The sequence below is a fragment of the Elephas maximus genome, chromosome 16 (genome assembly GCF_024166365.1).
Source record: "Elephas maximus indicus isolate mEleMax1 chromosome 16, mEleMax1 primary haplotype, whole genome shotgun sequence".
Classification (NCBI taxonomy): domain Eukaryota; kingdom Metazoa; phylum Chordata; class Mammalia; order Proboscidea; family Elephantidae; genus Elephas; species Elephas maximus.
This window is the reverse complement of record NC_064834.1, coordinates 82,282,545-82,309,885: the sequence shown is the minus strand read 5'-3', so window position 1 is coordinate 82,309,885 and position 27,341 is coordinate 82,282,545. Positions and strand designations below refer to the sequence as shown.

The 27,341-nt window shown below is 53.4% G+C and overlaps 1 protein-coding gene across 3 annotated transcripts in view; it reads right to left on the bottom strand.

Annotated features, from left to right (window-relative positions):
• The window catches only part of INPP5A (inositol polyphosphate-5-phosphatase A), a 205,951-nt gene that overhangs the window by 45,330 nt on the left and 133,280 nt on the right, over window positions 1–27,341 (bottom strand). For all 3 annotated transcript variants that reach the window (XM_049855984.1, XM_049855985.1, XM_049855986.1), the window contains exons 6-9: window positions 25,205–25,308; window positions 15,869–15,921; window positions 13,646–13,765; window positions 2,000–2,084 (exon numbers count right to left, since the gene is read on the bottom strand). In XM_049855984.1, the coding sequence (XP_049711941.1) occupies window positions 2,000–2,084; window positions 13,646–13,765; window positions 15,869–15,921; window positions 25,205–25,308 (362 nt within the window). The remainder of the gene's footprint in view (window positions 1–1,999; window positions 2,085–13,645; window positions 13,766–15,868; window positions 15,922–25,204; window positions 25,309–27,341) is intronic.

The following is a 27,341-nucleotide window of genomic DNA, read 5'->3' as shown; positions in this document are numbered from 1 at the left end:
ATCGGCAGGAGAGAACAGGACCCTGGGGGGGGGCAGCACACATGGGCCACGCTGCTTCCTACTGAAACAGCATCTCAAATGATCCTGAACCTGCGCCTATTACTCTGACAGGAAAGTAACGGGAAACCAGGAGGAGGAGGAAAAAGTGCCAGCATTTACACAAACTCCCGGCCCAGCCAGCCCGACCCCTCTGTGCCCCGGAGTGATCTGGGGAGCCTGACCTGATGTGAACCTGGAGCTGATCCAACCTGACCCCTCTGTGCCCCAAAGTGCTCCTGGAATGTAGAAGCTCTTCAGTGACTCAGAAAAACGCTGCGTTCTTGGGAGAACATACTGTAATTCACAACAAAAACAATACTTTAAGCAAGAGATCATCAGAACTCATTTACTCCTTTGCAGTTTGGTTTAAAAAGTTAGGCCTGGAGGCAGTTTTGGAGAGAGTTGTTGCTATCTGATCACTCAAGGACATACTTGATCTGTGGTCTCGCGTGACTGGCTCCTCTTCCCGCCAATGTGGCCGCAGCATCTGGAAGCGTAGGCCGACACGTGCCCTCATCTGCCCACTTTGCCTCCCTCATGTCCAGGCCACATGCCCTGTGTCCTGTGGGAGCACAAGGCTGGTGGGGGCTCAGTGGGCGTCAGGCACCTGCTTGTATGTCCGGATTTGCACCTCAGACAGGGAGGAGCCCCAGGGCCACGTGTTCTGCTCAATGTTCCCAAGGAGCAGGCAGCCTGTAAACCTGGGACAACTCTGGCCTGAGTCAGGGCTGGTGTCCTTTTGCTATTTGTGCCCCAGAGAGTGGGGGCATTTGGAACTGCCTTGACCTTTTCTGGATGTGCAGCCACAGGGCAGTGGCCTGACTGACAGACATGGTCTTCATCTGTCTGCTGTTCTGGGTGGGGGGAGGGAGGCTCTTGGTGACAGGCCAATGGCAGGGGTGCTCTGTCCACAGCAGATCCACTCACCCTCCAGTGGAGAGCCAGAAAGCACCCACGTTCGAGGGTGTAACATGAGAGTCCCAATCTTGTGGGATGTGGCTGGAATGACGAGGAGGTGGCTTCCACAAGGACCATCTGGTTTCATGGGCCTTCGGGCCTAGCTGGGTGGGCCCTGAGCAGTGTCAGACATGGCTGAGGGACTTCTACCAGGACAAGCAGACCCCGATGGAGTGCTGGGCTAGGGCTTTGATTTGAACCCTGACGTCTGACGGATTAGCTCAGTAACCTTGACACAAGGAAAGGAGGCAACAGAACTGGTGAACCACCTCAGATCCCCAGGAACTGGTCTGAACACCCTCTCTTCACACGTCTCAGCCACTCTATGTGAGGCTGCGTTCTCCACAGGAGCTATGAACGCTCGGGGAAAACTGCCTGCTTATCAAAGCGTGTACAAATGTGTATGCCATGAGGCCTTGCTTGTGAGATGCTGTCAGCTCACATACAAGAAACGAGGATCTCGGCAGGACATCACTCACCTCTGTCAACCAGAGGAAGATGGGTGACCCCTGACCACTCTGCTCTGTCCTGAGGAACCATCTTCCCAGGAGAGGATGAGATTGACGTGGATGGCACGCAACTGTGGGACGAGGAGGACGGGTGACAAGCTCTGGCGTGGAGTGGTTTGAGCGGAGCGTCCCCATCAGTAACTGTTCCCGGATGCGCCCAGCCCTGGAGACCCCCATGGCAGCCCCCACGTGCTGAGTCGGCGGCTTCTTACTCCATCTCCTGGTTGTTGACAACAGCACCCATGCAACACACTGTGACGCGCCCAGTGCTCAGCAAACGTTAACTAACCGGCCGTGTAATTCTGAGGGGCTCAGCTCACCTTTAATCCCAGCCATGACCCCCTTTCAGACAGTAAAACGCTTTTCTTATTAGGAGTTTCTGCCTTAAAAATATAACCAGCGAACACGATGACAGTGAAACCACCTCTGAAGGGCAACGCTCCTTCCGCTTTTGTTCTGAATAAGATCACACGCAGAAACCAGACGGTGCCTACCTCCACGACAGATTTGGAATCCAATCGGAAGTTGAAATCGCCAAAGACAAAGTAGGACGCTTTCTCGAACCTCTGGTCAAGGATCCTGGAGGGAAAAAGAAGCAGGATTAGCGAGCTCATTCACCCCTGCTCCTCTCCTCCTGCCGCTTTTCCCGGCAAAGCGAGACCCCTGAGTTTGCTTCTTTGCCCTGGAACCTGGCACAGCAGCCCCATGCCAACACGCGCCCGCCCCTCAGAGCTCAGCTGTCCGCCACGGACACGTGTGCCAGCCCTGCATCAGGGGAGAGGAGGCACAGAGGCTCACAGTTGAGTGTCTACCATCTGGGCAGCATCCAGACCAGACGTGGTGAAAAAAGCATGCTGTCGTTGGCTGCCATCAAGTCAGCACCAACCCCACCCCACACACAACAGAAAAACACTGCTGGGTCCCACGCTGGATCGATTACAGGTCAGACCGTTGAGATCTACAGATTCTCGGAAGTAGATCACCGGGCCTTTCTTCCCAGTCCGTCCTAGTCTGGAAGCTCCACTGACACCTGTTCAGCATTCTAGCACCGCACAGGCCTCCACTGACAGACAGGTGGTGGCTGCGCACGAGGCGTGCTGGCCAGGAATCAAACCTGTCTCCTGCGTGGAAAGAGAATTCTATCACTGAGCTACTGCTGCACCAAAAAGGAGAAAAAAAGCCAAGAAAGAAATGCCTGAATAAGGAAAACAAGCATTTCTGGAGCATGAGAACAAACATTCGGGGTGGGTGCCTACATGGCTGGGCCAGAACACTCCACGTGTCTCTGACCTCAACATGCAGGCACAGGTGCCCCCAGCCCCTCTGGGCCTCTGGATGGTCTGCCCAGCCTGGGACACAGGCTTAGCCTTGTCTTCAAGGTATTTATACATCATTCTCTCATGGACATTTCAAAGTTACATGGTAACAGCAACTGGATCTTTCTAGCTAGATACTGCCTTGTTTTGAAAAATCTTCCCACCATAACTTGAATCAGTCACAACCAGTCACAACCCATTTCATAAAGACTGTCCACTGAAAAGCGCGCCACAGCCAGGGCTTGGCAGTGACATGAAGCAGCTCCTGGACAATGAGCCCGACCTGCTCACATTGTCAGCCCACCCTTCACCTGACTGTGCATCAGCCACGACTCCCAGACACCACTTCACAACACTCAGAAGCAAAACGAAAACCATCAGCAATACTGTGTTTGCTAGCAAGACAGTGAAACAGAACTATGTACTTTGTACAGAAGGAAAAGGAAATGTCAGCCACAGAAGTTTCTAACTCCACTGCCCGGCTGTGCCATGTGGATGCCACTGGAGTGTCGATATAGGAGAGCAGGGAGAACCTCCACAGACAGGCTGCACCTTCGGGGGACTTGGCCACCACTGTTACCAGCCATGCAAAATCCAGGCAACTCAAGAAATCCTAACTGGTTCCACAGAAGTCACACATGTGACCACCCATCCTGGTGATTCCTGCTTGGTGCCATGGCTGAGGCCCCCTGCAGGCCTGCGTGTCACCCCGAGCGCAGACACCACCCCACAGCACACACCACTTGTGCCTGCACGCTGCACCTTCCTGGAGTGCGGCATCGGGGTCGTGCATGGGGAGGAGAACACAGCGGCGGCCCACCCCACACCTGAACAGCCCTTTCTTGCTTGACCTGCCGGCTCGAGCCATGGAAGAGACCACAACTGAAAGGTCTGCCTTTGTGTTTTATCTTTCACATGGCATGGTCCTACATGTTCTGCAGTGAGCAGCGTCCCCCCGCCACCCCAGCTGGCGGGTTTCGAAGGAAGAAACCCCAGAGCCCTACCCCTCCTTGGCTCTGGCCTGTATGCTTCCCATCAGAGGAGGGGCTGTGGGGCTGCCACCCAGGCTGAGGCTGTGGACTGTCTCGGGTTTGATCTTGGCCGTCACGAAACAGCCCTTCACGTCCAACCCCACTGCACGCCTCGACCACAGAGCAGTGGAGCGCCCCGGCTCACCAGGACCGGCATTCCTCTTTGGCTTGTTCCTGTCCTGGGGCCTGGGTTCCAAGAATGTCTCCGTAAACTCCGCCTATAACAGTCGTGGCATTCTTGCTGTCAGCTGCTGTCGTCTCACACTGCCGACAGCATCTTCTGCCACACAGCAGCTTTTACCCTCACGTCATCAAACACAACTGTTTTCCTTCCCCATCCCAAACTCAAACACGGTGCCACTCCACTTTCTCTTATCTTCACGCTGGTGTTTTCACGGCTGACCTTTAATCCATGTGGAATTATTGGTTTTCCTGCATGGATGGCCCATCGATCCACACCATTTATTAAAATGTCTGGTCATCTTCTCACAGAGCTCACTTCCTAACACAAAACCCCGTGACTCTAGGTCTTTCCTAGACTCTACATTCTTTTCCGCAGGTTTTTTTTTTTTTTTTTAACCTATTCCACCTAACACCACGTTTTTAATCAATACAGCTTCTTACAGGAAGTTCTTATCTACAATTCTTTCTAAAAACTAATTGTCTCACCTAATTTCATATTCCTCTTGCATATTAATTTCCTTATCATCTTGCCAAATTCCACATGAAAAATTTTGTTTTCCTTAATAACGAGAATCACTTTGAATTTATGTATCAATTTGGGAAAAAAGAGCATGTTTAAAAATATAGTTATTAATAGTGCAGATGACCAATAATTTCATTAACCTGTTTTAAGACTGTCTTTCTATAGAGGAAACTGCCACTGGGGAATGAAAGCCTGGGGCACCGGCACCGCGGGGCCCTCTCCCTGACCCTCGCCCCTCTCACCGACACCTTGAGGTACAGCAGAGCAACAGTGAGGGATGGACTCACTGTCTGCCACTCACAGCCTCTGGAAGGGATCCATCAGAGCCGTCTGTCAATGAATTTTTTTCTGCTGTTAAGCCTCTTTAGAAGAAGACTGGTGTGGACTCTAGCGGCAGCAGTCAGGTCAGGAGCCTTACCTCATGAGACCCCAGCTGGCTGGGCCCTGCAGAGACCACACGTGAAGTAAGAAGACAGTGCACCATGCAGTTTATAGGCTCTTGGGCTCTGAGGGCCAACTAGAGCCACCCTTTAGGGGGCCTTGGAGAAAGCTCCCCAACAGCAACACCGTTGCTTCCGGACTGGTCAGGGATCCAAGGAAAAACTCCATGAGAACATCTCTGAATGCTGGCCAACCCCTGGCTGTTTCCGAAATCCACACCTGCCTCTGCAAGTGAAACACCCATCTGTGTCCACATCCACCTCTGTAGGTGAAACACTCACCTGTATCCACTCTGATCCACATCCACCTCTGCAGGTGAAGCACCCATTTGTATCCACCTCTGCAGGTGAAACACCCACCTGTGTCCACTTTGATCCATATCCACCTCTGTAGGTGAAACACCCACCTGTGTCTACACAGATCCATAGCCACCTCTGCAGGTGACTCACCTGTATCCACTCTGATCCACATCCACCTCTGCAGGTGAAACACCCACCTGTATCCACTCTGATCCATGCCCATCTCTGCAGTTGAAGCCTGTCCAGCTGAGGTCACAGTGCAGCTGGTCTGAGGGCAGGCGCCCAGGACTAAGATGTGTTCCTCAATTCCCACCGTCTCCTGAGCCAAGTGCACGTGCATTAAATCTCGGCTTTAAGGTACTTTCCTCATCTTGTGTGAACATGATGGCATCACACTCAAGGGCAGCTCTGCGGGGCGGAGAGGGCAGCCCTCGAAGCTGCTGTGATCAATGAGTGCCTGGCACGTGTTCGAAGCAGCAGGAGGTGGGGAAGGGTCCTACAGGGGTAACGGCCGTGAGCTGAAAGAAATGTGCTTCAAAGGCGCTGTGATGAGGAGTCTTCATGAAGTTCTGAGACTCAGACCTAAGTGAAGGCACTGCCACAAGACACCAGGGCAAGCTCTGCGTGCTCGACCCCAATGACACGCTTCCATGGGAATGAGGTTTCAGTCGCAATGCCTCTAATGGCCAGGGTACCTCTGACGGCCGGGGTGCCTCTGACGGCCGGGGAGCCTCTGACGGCCGGGAGCCTCTGATGGCCGGGGAGCCTCTGACGGCCGGGGTGCCTCTGACGGCCGGGGAGCCTCTGACGGACGGGGAGCCTCTGACGGCTGCGACACTTGCTGCTGTCTCTTCCTGGCATCCTGTACTATGCTGACCTACTGCGCTCGTATTTGACAGAAGGAAAACGAGAGACTGCAAAGAATTGAGGATGAGTGACACTCTAAGTATTAACTAAGGAAGCAAATAACCACTGGTTAAACGAACAGTAGATGCCATTTTGAGGTAAATTCCTCGTTTTGTAACTCTAATATAAAGATCAGATATAACATCTGACTGAATAAACTTTAAAACAGGATGTTTAGCAAGAAAGAAAATGCTATATTTGAGGCTTTCTTTGGAAACCTGAGTGTTTCCTCATGCTTAGCCCAGAATCTGGCTGCCACTCACCTACAGTGATGCCCACCAATGAGGTACCAGTGAGAGTGACTCATGCCAGAGAACAGCCACAATGACGTCTACATCCAACAATGGCCTAATGGAATTGGTTGTGTTGCCAGGTCTTAAAAGTCTACCACTACCATTAAAACCCAACTTTATCATATCTCCATGCCCCGCTCTTTTGGATACCACAGTCCAAGCCAATTAACATGTGCACAGGCCTCGTGGTACATGGAGATGAAGCAGCTGTCATAGGCTGTGGCAATCACAAGAGTGTGTGCTGTCCAGGCCTGCACAGGCCACACTTTGTAATTCCAACATACTGCCACTTGGACCAAAGAAAACAAACAGAGCTGCTCCAAAATTAATGACCCTGTCAGCAGCAATTATGATTAAAAAGTCGGCCCACATCGATGCTGTGCACCTTGCTCAAATTACAGTAACAGCCACAGAGACACATGTTCAGGCCCAAAGGTGGAGTCCCTGCTGTGACAGTGTGGCTCAGTTGGGGGCTGTGAGGGCGCTGGCATGTATGCGTGTGTGCGTGTCACCGGCCTGTGGCACGGTGAAAGGCCCTATTGGCTTCCACCTCGAGGGGCAAGCGTATTCTGGTGGCCCAATGGATCAAGAACTCTTAATGGGAGAGGCACACGACCCAGCAAAAGTGGCAGAGTCCACATGCAGAAATCACAACACCCAACATGGGTGGACACATGCCTGGTTCCCAAGCCCGGGAATGGAAGTCCAGGGGACAGCAGTAGCCCCAACACACAGTCAGCATCACAGGGCCACACACCCGAGGGTCCAGACACAATCACGGGGCAACAAAAACAGTCATCTTGCATGCAACCTGGTTCACACACCAGGAGCTGGTTTTGAAAGCAAACTTGGTCACGAGACCCCAGTCTTGCCTCCAAGGTAATTCCAACACACCAGCAAGTGTTTCTATTTCCTTTTTTTTTCCTTAAACCACTGGATGTAATGCTAAATTGTTCAGCACTACCAAGACCAAGGTGTGAGCCATGGTGGTGTCAAGGTCAGCACAGAGCACCTGCGGTGTCTCTAAATGGCCAGGTCGGACATCAGATGCACTCCAATGTCTATTACACTGAAGGCCCTCAAGGACTAGCTGCTGGGCCTGTGCCTCCCCACACTGTCCCATGACACTATTCCTCAGTGTCCAGCATCTGGACTTCCAGCCCTCAAACGTCCGAGACTCCCTGGCCCAGGATGCCAGCAAACTGACCACTGCCCTTGACCCCCAGGGTTGGTGGCTGGCTTGTCCTTCACCCCCGAGTTGCAGGCCGTGCCCACGGATGCCACCCCACTGCAACCCCCTTGCTGATCCATGGAGCCACCTGACTGCAGCCATGACGCATAACTCCATAGCCCCCTCTCATGGGGCAGCCTAGAGAAGCCACCTCTGGAAAGTGAATCTGGGCTCCATGGAGTCTTGGATAGCCAGGTGCTAATTATAAAAGCTGTCCCTCCCAGGCTTTGCCCCGTGACCTAGAGTTCATTTTTCTGAAAGGCCCTCTCCTGCCTTAGAGGTTCCAGGGCCAGCTCGGTGAACATTTGGGAACAAGCCTTCGGCAGGCGGCTTTAGGACTAGCTGAGAATTAGGTTGTGAAATGCCCTACCATCAGTGGGTGGCTCCTGGTTTGATACTTCAGGCCTAGGTCTTCGTTTCCTCATCTGTACGTGAGGTGGACACGAGCCACCTCGGTTACTTCTGGGCTAGTGTCTGCAGGGCGCCTACAGCAATCACCACACCAGTGTTTCCCTCATCACTAAGGTGCCCTTGTCCATCCTTCCAAAGCCCAGGCTCCTCTGATAAAAGCACCCCCCCCATTCAAAACTGCTGAGAGCTGGGGGAGGACTTTGTGCAGAGACCCCTGAGAAGCCTCAAAGTGTCTCCTGGGATGTCCCCTGCGGTGTTCCTGAGATGTCCCCAAAGTGTCCCCTGAGGTGTCCCCTGAGGTGTTCCTAAGATGTCCCGAAGGTGTCCCAAGGTGTCCTCTGAGGTGTCCCTGAAATGTCCCCAAAATGCTCCTGAGGTGTACTTGAGGTGTCCCAAGGTATCTCCTGGGGTATACCTGAGGTGCCCACTGTGGTGCACCTGAGGTGTCCTTGAGGTGTCCTCTGAGGTGCTCTGAGGGGGCCCAGCTACCATGGTTTTGTGCTTTCCTCCCAGCAGGTGTTTTTCACTTGTTTTTTAAACACGACCGTAACATTAACTACGTCTGTGCAGTGGAGAATCTGCCCACCCACAAACTGCAGCCTGCCCAGCATGGAGAAGCACCTCCACCTCCCTTGGCCACTTCCTCGCTCATGTGTCTGACAGAAAGAAACAAGAAACTGCAGAAAGCCGAGAGCCTTAAAAACCCCAGAGCCGAATGCACATGACAAGGAGCTCAGCTCACCAGTCGGAAGACGTGCAAATGAAAATAAGAGCTGTCGCCTTATGCTGGGACTGCCCGTGCCAGCTGGTCTGAGGGTGTGGAGGCACTGGCCCTGCTAATCATCCCCTGCACCAAGGTGCCCCCAGGCATTGTCCTGGCTTTTACCAAGATGCTGGAATCGTCCCAAACAAGTGCCGGCATGAGTGGATCAGCCTGCCTCAGAGCACCTGCACAACAGGACCAGCAATGAGTGTTACCCACACTGCACCATCGACTGGACCGAGCCAAAAACGCTGGTTGTGGACCCAGGTGTGCGAAGGACACTATCTACCTGATGCTCAAAAAAAGTTACCTATGCTGTTTACAAACACTTCCGCGTGTAAAACACACATACGCGTGCACGTGCAATAAACACACAGACAGCTCCAGGTGGGCTAACGTGTGAGAAGGCAGAGAAGTAGTCCCAGGAACAACAGGCAGCTTGGGGTTGTGCTAGGACTGGAGCAGGAATCGGCTCAGGAGGACATGGGGGCGGGGGGTGGGGAGGGAGGCGGGATCAATCGTATCCACATTTTATTTCATAACACAAGGAGGTCACGGCAAACCTGCCTCTCCGCCACAGCCTTCCGCACTTTTCTGTATGCTCCATTTAATTTTCAATAAAATAAAATGAGGGCCTGCTATAAATTCCATCAATCTTCTGAGACGTATGGAATAGTAAACTGGTCCTGCCAGGCCTACACTGGACTCCACACGTTCTTGACAGTGCCTTGAGTGCAGAGGACTGGGCTGGGATTCATACTAAGGGACCAGAGGCGTCTGGGGGCAGGCTTTCCAGAGGCTCCAGTGTGTCCAGCTGAGTGTCCAGGGTGTCCTGGCAGGTCCCCAACAGACCCATGACCAAGGTGTCCCTTCACACCCCAGGTCTTCAGGCTGGCATGACTATGGCGCACTGGCCACAAATGTGCCCCGGCATGGGTGTACGAGTGGTGTCAGAGCAGGAAGAGGCCAGAGGAACATTCCAGGGCTGGTGCTGCCGGGGTATCCTGGGTGACCGAGATCGTTAGCGCAGAGCTGGCTTTGCCTAGAAACGCAGGGGCCTTTCTTTCACTGGCTGAAGGGCGGGCGATTTCTGGGAACGGCCGGGAGAGAGCCATTTGGACGGGGGCCTTTGAGCAGGCTGACAGCTGACTGATGACTGGCCTCGGGCTGACAAAGCAGGGCTGTGTGGCGCCCGCGCATCACGCTGCCACTCCCTGGGAAACTAATTGCTCTGAATTGTGTGCGGCAACATTATTTTTCTGGCAATCACTTCTTTTGAATGTTCAAAATGAGCATGAAACAACTCTTTTGACGGGACATAAAAGTTAAATGTCCCAATGTTGATCAAATTAACTTCAGCAACGTAACAATAGACTGTATTTGTGAGAGAATAATGGGGGACAAAGGAGTGCTTTCTGCCCAGATTTCACAGTTGTAACAGTAAAGGTGTTTCTGTTGAATTGGCCATGTTTCAAAGGAGGACACAGAGCACGCCAGCTGCGGAAAAATCCCATTTCACGGCTGCAGGCAGAGGTTCAGGGAGTGTCAGTGGAGGGCACGAGAGAACGCGGGTGTGAAGGCCTCATGCCTGCAGCTGGTTTAGCGCCCTCACAACGGCTTAGCCTCCAGGAGAGGCTCACCTGTACCATCACCACCTCACCTGCCCCCACCGTCCAGCCCCTCTTTGCCTGGATCCCAGAGCCTTGGGGAAAGTCATCTTGCCGGGGAAAGCTGTGATTCCCAGGCTCAGGGGGCTGTACAAACACTTCCAGTCCCTTTCAGGCACCTCCAGGGCTTGGGGCCGCCACGCCCAGCCGAGGGCCGCCACCTGCAGGGCTCAGGGCCACTGCCTGCAGGGCCCAGGACCACCATCTCCAGGGCCTCGGCGCCTGCACTCAACAACACGGTTGTCTTTTTTCTAACCTTTCATAATGAAAAAATATAAGCAAAAAAATTCATGATGTTGCAAAAACATAAAAATGATTATGATAAAAACTCAGATGGACCATCGACTACACCTCATTAACACAGAAAATCCCATCTTCTGAGACCACAAGTGTTAGCGTTTCTCAGCAAAGGAGGGCAAACTCAAGCTGGGACACAGGGAGGTTCCACATAGTGGCTCCCAGGGGTACTGTACACAAGGGTGCCCCTGAGGTGTGGGCACTGGGGGTGCTTGGAACAACAGTGTGAGCGTCTGTGGGTGCCAGGCCCTGTAGTGTGTTGCCCTGGGTGCCAGGGGCTCTATGGCACGTGCAGCTCCTGCCTGCTCCCCTGGGCACTGCCCCCGACCTGGCACTGCAGCTATTTAAACGCTTCTGAAGAGTTTACAGACTTTGGACAAAGGGACTTCATCCCTCAGTGTTTTCTATGTAACAACCTTTATTCTAGAACGCTCCTAGGCTCACAGGAATGCTGCTAGGCAGCTGGAGCACCCAGGTTAACCGGCCTTGTCTAGGCTGGTCCTGGTGTGGCAGCTCTCTGCAAGTCTGGCGCCATGGCGCTCACACTCAGATGGGAGCAGGGACTGTGGGCTCTGCTGCAGGGAGATTAAAGCCGGGAAGAGGACGTCCCCCTCCAAGCCCGCTCCCTGCCCCGAGTCTCAGTGAGCGCATAGACAATGCTGTGGACGGTTCCCAACGCCTGAATGGGACTCCGTTGGTGGCAGCCCTCCGTCAAAGGGCAGCGCAGCATTGTCCCCCAGCAGCATGGCAGAATGGAGTCTGCTGGTGGCCGCCAAAGGTTAGCAGCCGATGAAAGGACGTCCCACTATTCACCGCTCCTACAGAATGCTCCTTTGTGGCGGCCCGCGCTGCACAGCGGAGGTCCGGAGCCGCGGCTGGCTGCGCTCACCCCCAAGTGGCCCATGGGAACCAAAGCTTCAGACAGCCCCACCCAGAGGGATCCTGAAGGCAGTGGGGACGCAGTGTGGGGCCACACTGCACTGACAGCCCACACGGTTACCAAGGCCACAGGCACGGTGGGCTCCTCGCCCCTGGCACCGTGGGAGATCCCGATGATACTCAGCACAGGACCCTCATTCTGAAGAATCCGCACAGCAGGGCACTGGGGGTAAACCCTGCAGCCTCCCAGAGAGAACAGTCCTCTGCTTGCAGCCCCTGCTGAGGGACTCCCAGGGCAAGGCCAGCCCACGGCCACGGTGCATTTCAGCACCTCACAGGGCCAGCCCACTCAGAGCATGCCCCAAAACACATGGATGAGCTGGCTACATGTGGTCACTACCAGGTATGTCAGGACTAACACTTGTGCACACACACAGCTACATGCACATGCATGCACATACACATGTGCACACACGCCCGTGCATACAGCATATGCATGCACACATATACACATGCACAGAAAACATGCACGCACACATGTACAGTTGTGCACATGCAATACATGTACACAGCACACATACGTCTACACACATGCACGCACATACATGGCACATATACACACACATATATAAATCTCCCTATCCTGAGCCCCATGGTCGGCACTGGGTATCCTGAGCCCCGTGGTCGGCACTGGGTATCCTGAGCCCCGTGGTCGGCACTGGGTATCCTGAGCCCCGTGGTCGGCACTGGGTATCCTGAGCCCCGTGGTCGGCACTGGGTATCCTGAGCCCCGTGGTCGGCACTGGGTATCCTGAGCCCCGTGGTCGGCACTGGGTATCCTGAGCCCCGTGGTCGGCACTGGGTATCCTGAGCCCCGTGGTCGGCACTGGGTATCCTGAGCCCCGTGGTCGGCACTGGGTGTCCTGAGCCCTGTGAAGAGGCAGGTGCTAGGATCTCATCCTACTGACATGGAAACACATTCCTAGGAGACCTGAACCCAGAGGCCCGAGCGCAGCCTCTTAACCCAAAGGGACCAGCACAAGGCGTCCCGACACGGTGACTGTCACCACACACTGTCTGCTTCAAAATAAATTCAATTCACTATGATGGCTCTAGGGGGTGTGGGGCGTACTAGGAGAGCACATGGGGACTAGAAGAGCACGCAAGGGGAACTAAGAGGGCACACGGGGGCGGGGAATAGGAGAGCACACAGTGGGGAACTAGGGGAGCCCACAGTGGGGGGACTAGGAGAGATCACATGGGGGGGACTAGAGGAGCACACGGAGGGGACTAGGTGCGCACACGGGGGGACCAGGAAAGCACACAGCGGGGACAGGACAGAGCACATGGGGGGACTAGGAGAACACACGGCGGGGGTGGGGGACTAGGGGAGCACACACGGCGGCGGGGATAGGAGAGCACACGGGGTGGTGGGAGTAGGGGAGCCCATGGTGGGGAGACTAGGGGAGAGCACACGGCGGGACTAGGAGAGCACACAGGGGGCACTAGAAGATAGCACACTCTCATGTGCGTACTATTCCCTCCCGCCCTCAGACAACCTGCTGCACGGGCGAGACTCTCCATGTAACCGCCTGACTCTCTCCCAATCAGCCCAGTTCCAATATCCTATCTACATTTTGCCACCTCTCTTAATGGCATGGGAAGCGTTTCTTATTTTTTCACAAAACATAAGAAAAAAAGTGGCACAACTGCCCCATCAGGTCCCCTGGAGAAGGCACTACTCAGGCCTTTGGATGGGTCCAGAGCTTTGCACCATCCCAATGGGATCAACAATTACAATTCTCACTGGAAAAAGGAAAAAACAGCAAAAAACACCATGAGAAATTAGAGCAAGGGTCATTTCAGAAATGAGGCGGGCTCTCGGCAACACGGTGCGTACCTGTCCAGCACGTAGCCAAGTGCCTTGTGCCGGATCCCCGAGTACACTGACGGGCTCGTCTCCCAGGCCACCAGGTTGGATGCATCATGGAAGAGATGGATGTTCACCAGGTCGAAGGCACTGCAGCAGAGAGAAAGACCGTGACACACGGTGGCGGCTGGCACTGACCCATCTGCTCCACAGCAGGCCCCTTGGGAGCCCCGACACCCCAGGGGAGTGTGACACAGCCCCACCTGGCCTGCCCTCCCCTGCCCACTCCAGGTGGGCCATCCCCCCTCCACCTATAGACTCAGGAAAGGACACCCAGACTGTGACTGGCAGACCCTAGAAGGACCCCTGACTCTCTCCCTGTCAAAGCAGCTCTTCACCAACAGCATCTCCCTGCCAGCAGCAATGCAGGTAAGACACCTGGAATGGTCTGGCGGTCAGCATGGGGGCTCTGTGGAAGGGGGTGTGGGCAGAGGGGAGTGTGGACAGAGGGAGGGCATCGGGACTTTGTGGAGGGGGCATGGACAGAGAGCATGGACACAGGGGGCATGAACAGAGGGGCGCAGCAGAGGGCATGGACATAGGGCGTGGACATATGGGTACAGACAGAGTGGGGCGTTGGGGCTTTGGGGAGCAGATGTGGACAGAGGAGGGCATGGGGGCTTTGTGGAGGGGGCGTGGACAGAGGGGGTGTCGGCTTTGTGCAGGGGGTGGGGACGCGGGGGCATGGACAGAGAGGGGCGTGGATGGAGGAGGGCGAGGACAGGGGGCATGCACAGAGGAGGGCATGGACATAGGGATACATGGACAGAGGGGCACTGGGGCTTTATGGAGGGGGTGTGGACACAGGGAGGTGTGGGGGCTTTATGGAGGGGGTGTGGACGGGGGTGTGGAGAGAGGAGGGTGTGGACATAGGGGTGCATGGACATAGGGGTACGTGGCGGGGGGGCATCGGGGGTTTGCAGAGGGGGTATGGATGGGGGTGTGAACAGAGGGGGTGTGGACGGGGGGCATGGGGGCTTTGTGGAGGGGGTGTGGACAGAGGGGGGTGTCGACGCTTTGTGGAGGGAGTATGGACAGAGGGGACTGGGCGGGGCTATTTAAGAAGCACCATCTGCAGCAAGTGGTGACTGACTGCCTTGGTTTTCCACGGTAACATATATTTCTCCTGTTCCCATCTTATTCTAAGTGAGAACATCTAGAAGAATCTGAGGGACCCAGGATGAAGAGATAATCTGGCTAGGGGCCGGGACCCTGCCTGCCCTCTGGGATCCACAAGCCAGAAGTGCTGGGACCCTGGTTTGCTCTTCAAGCTTACCGGGGGGCACCTGTCTCACCATCTAGGGGCAGGGCGGAATAGTGTGTGGGCACAGGGCTCAGAGCCAGCCCTGGGCTGACCTGCCTTGGCCGCGCCCAGCAGTACCGCAGCCAGCCTGAGCCCCATCCTGGCGTCTGTGCTGGATGTGCCAGCGCAATCTCTACGGGTTCGAGGACTAATGAAAACAAGCTCTTTGAGCCCCCCAAGACGCTGGCGCACAGCCCCTCCTAGCCCGTGAGCTGACCAGAGCTGTCCCACTACACCTGGACTACCGACAGGCACAGGACGTGGCCACACCCACGATCCTACAGAAGTGGACACAAACCTACCCTAAGACCTCACTGTGTCGAACGTGGCCCTCAGACCAGAGTGTCCACAGATGAAGGGTCAGAGCCAGGCGTCTGAATACGTGCGAGTGTGGGAAGCCTTGGTCTGAGGCTCGCTGGTAGACAGAACAGTACTAAACATTCTTATCACGGCAGAAGGGGTGGGCTGTGTGCTGACACCCACGCAGGGCAGCTGGGGAGCATTGAGCCAGGTTCACCTGGCTGTGTTCCAGCCCAGGGCCCCGATGTGTTCAAGTCCCTGATAAAACAGGCTGCGGGGCATCTCAGGCAGTTTACCTTGCAGCTGTGTGACCGCCAAGAGCAAAGGCCGCCAGGAGGAGACCATAGCCTGGCCGCCTCGTTCACTGCAACCTCGCAGGCTGAGCTTACCCCCAGGAGGGACTGGAGTGTTTCCTTGCTGTGCTGAGCGCCTGGACCCTAGCTCTCAGGGGCTGGGCAGCAGCCAGGATCTCTAGGAGTCAGCAGAGCCCCTGGTGAGGTATCTGCGCTCCACCATCGTGAAGATGCCCAACGGGGAAACACATATCTGAGCACTCGTGAGGCAGACACGAGCAGCCGAGCCGCACGTACCAGTCAGCAATGCACCATCTTGTCCGGATGAAGCCCTTCCGGGACCACTTGCACTGAAAAACAAACAGGGACAAGGTGAGTGGCTGGAGGGCAGAGAACAGCTGAGCAGAGCCAACAGTCAGGGAGCACATGGGTGCTTTTCCAATCAGGAAAAAAAAAAATTAATCTCTCAGCGTTTAAGGCACTGTCAGAAACAACTGAAATGGTGAAACATTAAAGGTTATTATTATTATAAATTATCACATAAAAGTTACTGTAAGTGTTTTGTATGTTCAAAAAGCTAAGTAGAGCCATGGAATATGTAAACTGGTCCCAAATCAGCTCCCAAAGAGGAAAGCTGCACTGTAGCAGATGAAAAATAACGCTGGCAGGACAGAGAAAGACCGCTGCTGGTGACGGCTGCCGTCGGGTCGATGCCAACTCTGGCAGCACCGTGTACAGAGCAGAGCTGAGCTCCACAAGGTTTTCAAGGCTGGGACTTCACAGAAGCAGATGGCCAGGCCTGTCTTCCGAGGCACCTCTCAGGGGGTTCAAACCACCAACCTTTTGGCTTATAGTCGAGTGCTTAACCATCTGTGCCATGCAAGACTCTTAGGTTAGACAGTGCCTAAGAAAAGATAAGTGAACCTGAAGACAAGGAAATAGAAACTATCTAAAGGAGAACAGAGAGAAAAGAAAAATAAAAGGTGAGCAGTGTCAGTGAGCTGTAAGACTTCAGGCAGGCTAAAATATTTGTGCCTAGAGGGCACGAAGAAAGGGGGCAGAGGAAAACGATGAAGAAATCATGGCAGAAAACTTGCCCGATCTGGCAAAACCTATATAAATCCACAGATCCAAAAGCTTTCAATAAGCCCCAAGTACAAGAAACATGAATAAAATAAGACCAAGGCACAACATAATCGAATTTCTCAAAACCAGTGACGAAGAGAAAAAAAGATCTGTTACACATAGAGAGATCAAAAAGACAGAGACTTCTCATGAGAAACAGTGGAGTGGACCAATGTCTGAAGAGTACTGAAAAGACAAAAAGAAACACCTGTCAACCCAGAATTCTACACCCAATGTGGTCGTTGAGGTTGTGTGTCAACTTGGCTGGGACATGATCCTCAGTGGTTTGGCAGTTGTATGACAACATCATCAGTTCCATGATAAAATCTGATATGTGATCACCTCCATGATGGGATCTGCTGTGAGTAGCCAATCAGTTGAAAGGGAGCTTCCTTGGGGGTGTGGCCTGGATCCAATATAGGTGGACTTTCTGGCAAAGCTTGCTGGCTTTTGCTCATTCTGAATCCTGCAGCTGGCTCCTGTTCCTCTGACCTCCAGTTCTTGGGACTTGAGCTAGCACCTTACCTGCCATCTTGTCTGCTGATCTTGGGATGTGTCAGTCTTTGCAGCCTGTGAGCAAGAGCCCTGCCATCTGACCTGCTGATCTTGGGTTTGCCAGCCCCTGTGGCTCCGTGAATCAAGAGAAGCCTCCAGCCTGATTCAAAGACTTGGGACGGCCCAGCCTCGACAACCACGTGAGCCATTTCCTTGATATAAATCTCCCTCTATATATACTTACACGCTTTACTGGTTTTGCTTCACTAGAGAATCCAGCCTAAGACACCCAGAAAAAATACCTTTCATAAAATGAACGCTGAATATTTTTCAGACATTAAAAAAACTGAAAAAAATCACCAGCAGACCCACACTAGAAGTAGTATTAAATGAGGCCCTTCAGGTGGAGATAAAATGATGCCAGGTGGAAACAAGAATCCACACAGAGGAATGATGAGTACCAGTGAGGATAACTGCACAGGAGTTCAAAGTCAGACGCTGATGGAAAACGTCCCCTGCCTGAAACATGGAGTCTAGGCAATTCAGTGTTGGTACTTTCTTTATTTTATACAAACAACTCAATGGCCCCTACCATGCCCCTCAGCTTTTCACTTCCCCTCCATAACCAAACATCATAAGGGGTATCCAAATGTCTTCAAGGGCAGTTTGGTTTCTACCGTCCATAGTGCTCTCCTCAACGGACAATTCTTTTTCATCTTACTCAACCTCTCAGCAACTTTGACACAGTCCACGACTCCCTTCTGCTGAAACGCTTTTCTTCCTACCTCACTTGTCAGCCTGTCTCTGTCTTTAGCTCCCCACTTCCCCAACTCTGGAGGCTGGGGTTCCTCAGGCCAGGCCCTCTTCTCCTCCTGCACCTCTTCTACACATGGTATCACTTCTGGAAGTAAATGCAAACCTTACTGATACCTATCCACCTAGCCAGTCCTCTCCCTCAGCACACTGACCTGCCGCCCAGCCTCAGGGCATCTGTGGTATCCTAGCGAGTGTCATTGTCAATCCTTGGGATCTATGTCTTCTTCCCTCTGGTAGCTTTCGAGTTTTCTCCTTATCATCGTCATGCTAAAGTCTCACGACAATGAGATTGCACTGTACTCAAAATGTATGTAGTCTGAGAACTCGTAATGGATTTCTGGGGGAAAAGAAAAACCCCTTATTATCTCTTTCAGTATTGCTCCCATTGTTTCTACAGTTTCTTCTGGATGAAAACGAGAGCCTCGCAATAGGGCATGCATCTCTCTTTTCACTGGCTCTTTTTGCATATCAAAACAACCAAACAAACCAAAATATTGACTATGTTTTAGATGGATTACTTAATAATCTTCTAATTCGCTTTAGAATCTGTTATTTATTTTCTGTTATTTTTAATTGCTCCTTCTATAAGTTCTTTCTCACATTCCCCCGCTCTTGTTCTTCTGTTAAACACAAGTTAGCAGATTATTAACACAGCTTATTTCTGACTGAGTTTAATAACATTTTGTTTTTAATAAGTGTTATCCTTCTATTTATCTCTTTGGGCATCTTAAATATACTTTTAAAAAAGTCTTTGTCAGGCTGTTTCATAAATTTTTTTATGTGTGTGCAGTGAATTCACGTTCTGGAGAATTTTCATTTTTAGATTTTCACAGTATGCAGTCTCCTGCTGAGTACAAGTCCCCACCTTTCTCTCTAGAACTTAATATAACTGTCAATACAGTTTTACTTTCATTAAAAAAGGAAGGCATTTGTGAATTTCTGCACCAAAAATTACCGTCTCCTCAATTATCTGAAGTTAATTAAGATGTAAATATGTGTGTCTGCAGTCTGAATATATATGTATAAATGTGCGTATCTTGTATTTTTAGATTTTTTAATTTTCCACAGTAATGGATCATTATTTTCAACATGAACAACTAATAGAATGAATAAATAAAACAGTAGATAATGTTTCTTGTATAATATAGAATTTTAGTTTTTTTATTCTAATTAGATTTAAGATTTTTAACTAAATTGAAAATGAATGTCAGAAAATTTAACAGTATAACATTATTATAACCAAATATTTTAATCAGATAGTTGTATTTGCATTTTACGCTCCTTTGGAGATAAGTTCACCATTACGATTATGAATTCACATGTAGGCTACATTCCCAAATGATTATATAGCATGAAAAATGATGCTACAACTCATGAAATTCTATTTTCATAGTATACGGCTATACCCAGGGCCCTGGTGGTGCAGAGGTTAAGAGTTCAGCTGCTAACCAAGAGGTCAGCAGTTTGAATCCACCAACTCCTCGGACACCCTATGGGACAGTTCTACTCTGTCCTATAGGGTCACTATGAGTTGGCATGAACTCAGTGGCAATGGGTTTGGTTTGTTTGGCTTATGGCTGTATCTGGAGTCCCTGGGTAGTACCAATGGTTAACGTGCTCAGCTGCTGAAAGGTTGGAGGTTCGGGTCCACCCAGAGGCACCTTGAAAGAAAGTCCTGGCAATCTAATTCCTTAAAATCAGCCACTGAGAACCCTGTGGAGCCCAGTTCTACTCTGACACACACAGGGTCACCATGAGTTGGAGCTGACTTGGCAGCAATGTTTGGTTTGGTTTTATGTCTTTATCTACTGATCTCAGATTCTTCTCCTCAAGATGGAAGTGAGGTATGATCCGGTCCATGGGATCAGGCTGACGTATGCCTGCCTTTCCTGAATTTATACTCCCTTCACGGTCCTAGGCAAGCAGCACCCTCACTTCACTAGGGGGGAAGTTAGGGCCCCAGACATTAAGCAGCCCAAGACCATAGTTCTTGGAGAAAGAACCAGAAGTAGAACCCATCTCCCTAGTTCCTAGACTCAAGTTCCCCTCTGACCCCTCGGCTTTCTCAGTCCACACCCCTAGCCCTCAGGAAAGGCCCTCAGGGAACGTAATGTAAACCAGGGCTGGGTGGGGCCCCAAAGTCATCGGGAGGTTACTCGGTGGTGTAGCTTGCGCGTACCCAACACGCGCACACCACACACACTATCCCCTTGAGCACGACCAGGACCGCCATCACAGACTTACTCTCCTGCTGGGGCCCACAGAAGTTTCTAGATGTAGGCAAACAGCAGAGGGCGCCGCCTATCCTGCTCGCTGCCTGGGTGCGCAGGGAAGCAGAGTGTGAGTATGGGGGGATCTCCTCAAATGTTGGACTGGCCCCGCCCCACAGTCTGTTCTCACTCTCTCTGGCTGCTGGCCTCTCTAACCCTTCATTTTTAGCTCCTGCAGGCTGCAAACAGTGGCCAGGAAGGGCTCCTGCTGCCTGCCTGCACATCCGGAGGGGCCATCTCCACAGATGACCGATGCCGCGCCTGCGGTGGGGAGGCGCTCATCCCCAACACGAGGAAGTCCCCCAGAGCCCTGTTAATAGGATTCCTTTAGCCTGCAGATGGATTGCGAATACAGGCAGTTTCATCTACTAAAAGATGACATAAATCACACCTGAGAAAAGAGAGGCTGGGAAGGTTATCACCACACAGCCTTCCCTGTGAAAGACCTGCCTCGGAGCATTAGTGAAATTAATCCATCTTTCATAAGAGCTTAGAGCGGTACCGTGATCTATGGTAACAACCAATTTCTCACTACGGGCAAGAGGAAAAAAATGACTCAGCCTGATCGACTACACAAATCTGCTTTTTAAAAACGGCCTCCCATTATCTGGAGTGCCGCTCCTGGAGGCCTCATCGGGATGCACGCCGAGCCAAGCGCACCCATAAATCAGCAAAGGGAGTTTTGTTAGTTTTATATGCAGTGGGCTGTAATTATTTGGAATTGCATTATGCCTCCATCATTGTAATTACATTTAGATTATCCGTAAGTGATGGTAATAAAGAAAGAGAAATCAGTCTTAAACCACCTCCCTCCCCTAAAATGTGTTCCAGTAAAGCTGAAAGGTCCACATAAAGGCCCTGAAGGTGGAGAGGCAAGACTGAGGTGCTGTGGGCACGACCCTGCTCAGAGGCATCCCCAGACAACGCCCCAGCACCATGGGGACCCCTGCTCCAAGGCATCCCCAGACAACGCCCCAGCACCATGGGGACCCCTGCTCCAAGGCATCTCCGGACAATGCCCCAGCACTGCCGGGACGGCAATCTTACCTTCTGGTGAGGTTACAGGTGCACCATGAGCAGTCTGTGAAATTTCGTACTTTAAAAATACTGTATTATTGCTAGAACATTAACATTTTATAAAGGAAAATTTTTCTTCTGTTACTTTTCCAGTACCAAAGGACACAGGTCACAGAACGCACTTCCAGACACATAAGCAGGTTGGTTTTCATGCTCTGCAGACCAAGGGGAGTGGGTACAAGACAAGTGCCTTAGCCTCGTAACAGGACACTGTCCACGGCTAAGGAAATCACCATTATCCATGAGGCAGCAAAAGGTCCCTGGACATTGGTGCGTGGTCTCATCTCGGGTCAGTCACCAACAGTTGCAAACAGTGCTGACTGGCTGACAACCATGGTAGCACACCGTGGCCATCTGCTTCCTGTGAGGTCACTCCACCTATGGACCTGACACTGTGGTCATGCTAGACCAGTAGAGGTGACCCTTTGTACTCTGCCTCTCCATGGAAACACAATGGGGGCCCGCTGGCACCACCAGGGGACAGGGCCTATTGGCTCTCCAGACCCCCGCCTGGGGCATCCATCCTCCCTGAGGGATATGCAGGGGGGTGGGAATGCCAGAGCACAGGCCCCCAACCCTGCTCTAGCCCACCATGCGCCAACCTCAGCCCAGTGCCCCTCAGGCCAGTGGTGTGAGCTGAGCAGACCCAGCCACGCCATGGTGAGCCAGCTAGGAGCCAGGAGGAGAGGGCTGGGGCATCAGGGGCTGGGGATGGGAGGCAGGAGGATAGAGGATAAGGAGTCAGGGGGTAAGGGGCAGGAAGCTAGGGACTGGGGGGCAAGGGTGTAGGGTGCAGGGTGGCTGAGGACCAGGGAGGCCCTCCTGGGAGGACCAGGCGGCAAGCACTGGGGATATCAGGCCCAAAAGGCATGCCTTAAGCCTAGGGAAGGCCCAGGCAGGGAAGGACAGATAGCTTCCCTGGCCCTGCCCACCTGCAGTCCAGCCCCACTGGCATTACAGGTCTTGCAAACCCCAAGAGTGGATCATTTCCTACCTGGCCTCACCTTGCCCTGGTTCCCACCCCCTAGGACTGACCAGGCTGTGGCCAATCAGCAATGGTCCCAAAAGCCCTGTCCAGCCCCCCAGGTACCTGCTGTGTCCAGCCTGAGGCCTCCCTAGGCTCCTGGACCTTACTGAACCTGATCCTCACTGAGCCCCCTCCTCACTGAGCTCCCCCATCGCTGAGGCCCCTCCTCACTGAGACCCCCCTCACTAAGGCCCCTCCTACTGAGGCCCCCCTCACCGAGGACCCTCTTCACTGAGATCCTCAGAGACCCCCTTGGAAACCCCCTCACTGAGCCCCCTCCTCACTGAGCTCCCCCATCACTGAGCCCCCTCCTCACTGAGCACCCCCTCACTGAGCTCCCTCCTCACTGAGCCCCCCCCACTGAGCCCCCTCCTCACTGAGCACCCCCTCACTGAGCCCCCCCTACTGAGCCCCCTCCTCACTGAGCACCCCCTCACTGAGCCCCCTCCTCACTGAGCACCCCCTCACTGAGCCCCCTCCTCACTGAGCCCCCCCCCACTGAGCCCCCTCCTCACTGAGCACCCCCTCACTGAGCCCCCTCCTCACTGAGACTCCCCTGTCTTCCCTGGCTGGCCCTCATGGACACCATTCTGCTGTACCCCCTGGCTCACTGTCCCCTCCAGAGCAGACAACACAAGTCACATGACTGGATGCCGGGCAGAGGAAAGAAGAAAGGAGTGCCATTTAACACATACAGAGTAGTGGACAGTGCATGTCTGGAGAAGGCAAAGGAGCACCACAGTGGTGTGTTGAGGAGCCCAGGTGCAGCCCAAAGGACAGCTGTCCCTGTCCCCGGCTCCATAGGCCACCTAGGATGACAGGTCCCTGGTCCACACAGCCCCAGGGGCCTGAACAGCACAGGGTGGGTGGAAGGCGGAGGACTGCCAGGGCCTGGGACAGCACCATGGGCGCCATGGAGCCTGCTGAGGAGAAGCTTCCAAAATATCAGAGCCTTTCCTCCAGACCACGTCAGGGTTCTGACCCCAAGTAGCTCCTCATACTCTTTGGTGGAGCACTTAAGAAGAGGCCCGGAGCCCACTGCATTCATGACTTCTCCTCCCAGTCACACATCTTCACGTAAAAGACATCTCTGTGATTGGTCTCTGGTCTCCTCAGGTGTGAGGCAGCGGTTATCACTGACTCCTCACAGTCTCCACTGGGGTCAGCCACAGACATGGCCTGTCTGGACTGGGACAGAGACCAGGTGGCTTGGTGGTAACTGGTGTCTGGAACCAACTCTCCCATGGAAACGCAGCACTGAGCAGCTCTGATGAGGATACAGTGCAAACGTGGGAACCACCTCACGTCATATAGGCACCCTCAGCGACAGTGCTATGGTCCCACCTCACTCCACACAAGTGGCCTCTGTGATGGCACTGTGGCAACCACCTCAGGACACACAGACAGCCTTGGTGACGGTGTTGTGGGAATCACCTCAGGACATAAAGGCAGCCTTGGTGGCAGTGTTGTGGGAATCACCTCAGGACACATGGGCAGCCTCGGCGACATACTTTAGGAACCACCGTGGGGCACACAGATGGTCTTAATGACAGCATTGTGGGAACCATTTCACAAATGGCCTGGGTGATGGTATTGTAGAAACCACCTCAGGACACAAAGGCAGCCTTGCCAACACCACTGTGCACAAGGAAGGTGAACACAGGTCTGAGGGGCCTCCTGCCACGCCCCATATACTCTCATGGGCTTGGAGCAGGGGAGAGAGCTGGCAAAGCACAAGGCATGGGACCGAGCAGCAGAGCCTGGCCCGGCCAAGGATGGGGGCCAGCTGCTGACACCTGTCCTTGGCTCAGGGGACAACGGATGAGGAGGCTGAGCTCTGAGGTGGCAGGAGCACCATCCTTCACGGAGCTGCCACAGTCCATTCACTGGAGGCTCGGATCATAAAGCAAGTTAATAAAGTTGTGGCCTTGCTGGAAATCAGCTCAAAACACAGGCACGTCTGGCCTCTCTGCAGTGCAGCCCTCGGAAGATCGGTGGAGCCATCTTTCTTGTGGCTGAGCAGACAGAAGCCTCGGACGCGCTCTCCTCTTCACAGAGCAGGGCAAATCTGCACTTCCTCAATGTCACCGCTTGAGAACCTAATGATTTCACAGGTGACTAAGGGCCAGGTGACAAACTGTGGGTTGACATGTTAAACACAGAGGAGGAGGGGACTCCAAAAACGCTTGTTACAATTTTTACCGAAACATACAGAATCCAAAGCTCTGTGCACAGTGTGAGAGCTGTGTGAAGCAACACACACACACACACACACACACACACCCCGCACTACACAAAAATGCATCAGAAACCAAAAGGAACTCTATCAACATCTTACGACTGTGCTTGGGCTATGGGACTGTAAATAACGTCCCTCATTCCTACATCTCTGAAGCACCTGCCAGTGTGGCTGTGCTGCCTCCACGGGCCTGTCTCAGGTTATACCTGTGAGAGGGCAGCAGAGCCCCCCGTGCTCTGGGCAGAAGAGGGGCCCTATGGGGGGCCCAGTCCCTCGTCCACTCTGAGCACAAGTGGACCAGGCCCATGCCCAGGCCAGCAGTGCACTGGAGGGGGCCTTTACATCTTCTGGGGAAGGCTCCTTAGCCTGAAAAACGATGACTGGAAAATGTATGGACTGACGTAATGCAAAATGTACTTATCTATGACAGCCCCCATCAACCTACAGGAAGACTAAGAACCTCCCAGAAAGACCACACACTGGAGGTGAGACAGCCAGGGTGTGGGCACTTAGCAGTGATGTGATGTAACTGCTCAGAGAGCCAGCAGTCGTGGGGAGGCCCAGGCGGGGTGCCATGCACCTACCTCAGGGAAGTACTCCTGCGGAAACTTCTCCTTCTCCAGCATGGGCGTGCTCTCCAGCGTGTCTGAGTAGATCTCTTTGCCAGTAACTTTTTTATACTTTTTAGCTGGGTGAAGAGGGGAAAGAACATGTCAACAGCCCTATCACCACCCCTGTCCTGCAGCCGAGTGCTGACAGCTGCCCTGCGAGGCCCCGACTCCCTGCCTGCCTGCCGTGCAGCCCAGTAGGGACTGGACAGGCCACCAGTGTCGGCCTAGCCAGGGGAGCAGCTGCAAGGAGCTCCCTGCAGGCTGGTGCTCCCAGGGACACCGCGGCTCATAAATCCCCATCTTGGCGACCCAGAGCGTGACACTCCACTTCATTACCCAGCAGAGCGCTGGCCTGAGATTTACAAGGGTTAATTGGCATCCCCCCTACAGCCGCAAATGTATTTAAGTGGGCTGCGGAATTACCATTCCCTCGCACCCTGATATGAATTTATTTGATAACATCCATCTCTCTTGCACCAGCAGCCTCACTCGTGTTCCGGGAGAGGCATTTTCATGGAACTGGAGGGATGGGAAAGGGACCACAGTGGTATATGGACCTGCTTCCCATACGGGCCCAATCACCGCCCTGGAACCCTCCAACCCTGCCTTGAGTGGCTGCGGCGCTCGGCACCCAGTGAGACCCTTGCTGGGTGGACACTACAGCGGGTGGGGCCTGTGTCTCAACCATCTCTGACATCCAGGACTGGGAGTGCTTCCTTGTACAGGTGGGCACCCATGCCCCAGTGGACACTCCGTAAATGGCACAAAGGGTGACTGCTTGGGCTCCAGCTGGGCCTGCTTGAGCAACGGCTGTGGCCTCTCTGGGCAGTGCCTGGGCAGCACATGGGGCTCTGTGGCCCACACAGGAGCCCGACCCCAAGAACAGGAGAGCGACTACCCTGCTCTTCCCACCACAGCCTGACAGAACGCACTGGCACCAGGGGCGCTGGCTCTGGGTCACATTACTGGGTGTTAAAGGCATCCTTGGGGGGCCGGCTTTGGCACAAGCAGTGAGTTATAACATCTGTTTCTGTGGCAGAACATGTTCTGTGTTTCATACAAGTGGCATGCATGTGGTTTCTGGGTGGCTGACCTCCATGCTGTGGTAGGTTTGGAGGAGAAAAAGCAAAGGACTCCCCACCCCCTACACCCCAGATCTGTGATCTGGACGCAGACTGAAGGTACCAGCCCCAGGTGTCTGGGCCACGCTGGCGGGAGGCAGCATGGACATTTCAGCGGTTTAGGGATCACGGAGACCATCCTAAAATCCAGAACCATGAACTTGCTGGACCTAAACCCCCTCTGACCACCTACATCCAAGAACAGCCCACTGAGGTGCCCATGTGTGGCGCTCCAAGGCAGGTCCTGGGCTGTCACCTCACCTCTGCCTCTGAGGGCTGTCTTGTGATCTTTCTCACTGAGGGAGCGTGGAGGGGTCCTGGGGTTGGGGAGCACATGCTAAGGCAGGCCTAAGTGGGATGTGATCAAAGAAACAAGGGACCACCATGGCTCTGAGTCTGCTCAAGGCCCGCCCATTTGCAGCTGGTCGTCAAATAGAAGTGCCTTCCGTCAGGAGAAGCACTTATTGTAACCACCCATCCATCTCTGCACAGGAGCGGCATTGATCAAGGATCAGTCCTGTGCAGCTGCCGTCATACAGGAGGTGGGGGTGGGGAGTGCAGAAACAAACCCATCTCCATGTCATGGGCATCACACAGCACCCTCTTTAATGAGACAGATGGACAACCTGCAACCTGGACACAAAACTGGAGAGGAGGATTATGAAAACCAGGAGCGGGGGATGACTAGGGGGAATACTGGTTGACCCTCACCCGCAATCTGAAGCCAGCCTGCAGTGTTCGGCTCCCCATTGCCAACATCTGGCTCATCTACCCTGCATCAACAATATCCTACTGTTGCTGAGGTATTTCACAGTGTCCATTAGCTCCCGTTGATTGCTGGGGCTGTTCAGGTCGACCACACCCTGGCTGATTTCCTTCTGCCTGCTGGAGCCGTCAATTACTAATAAGTGGTGCCGAAGTCTCCAATTGGTATTTGTAGATTTGTCTCTTTCTCCTTGAAGTTATACCAGTTTTTTTGCCACATATTT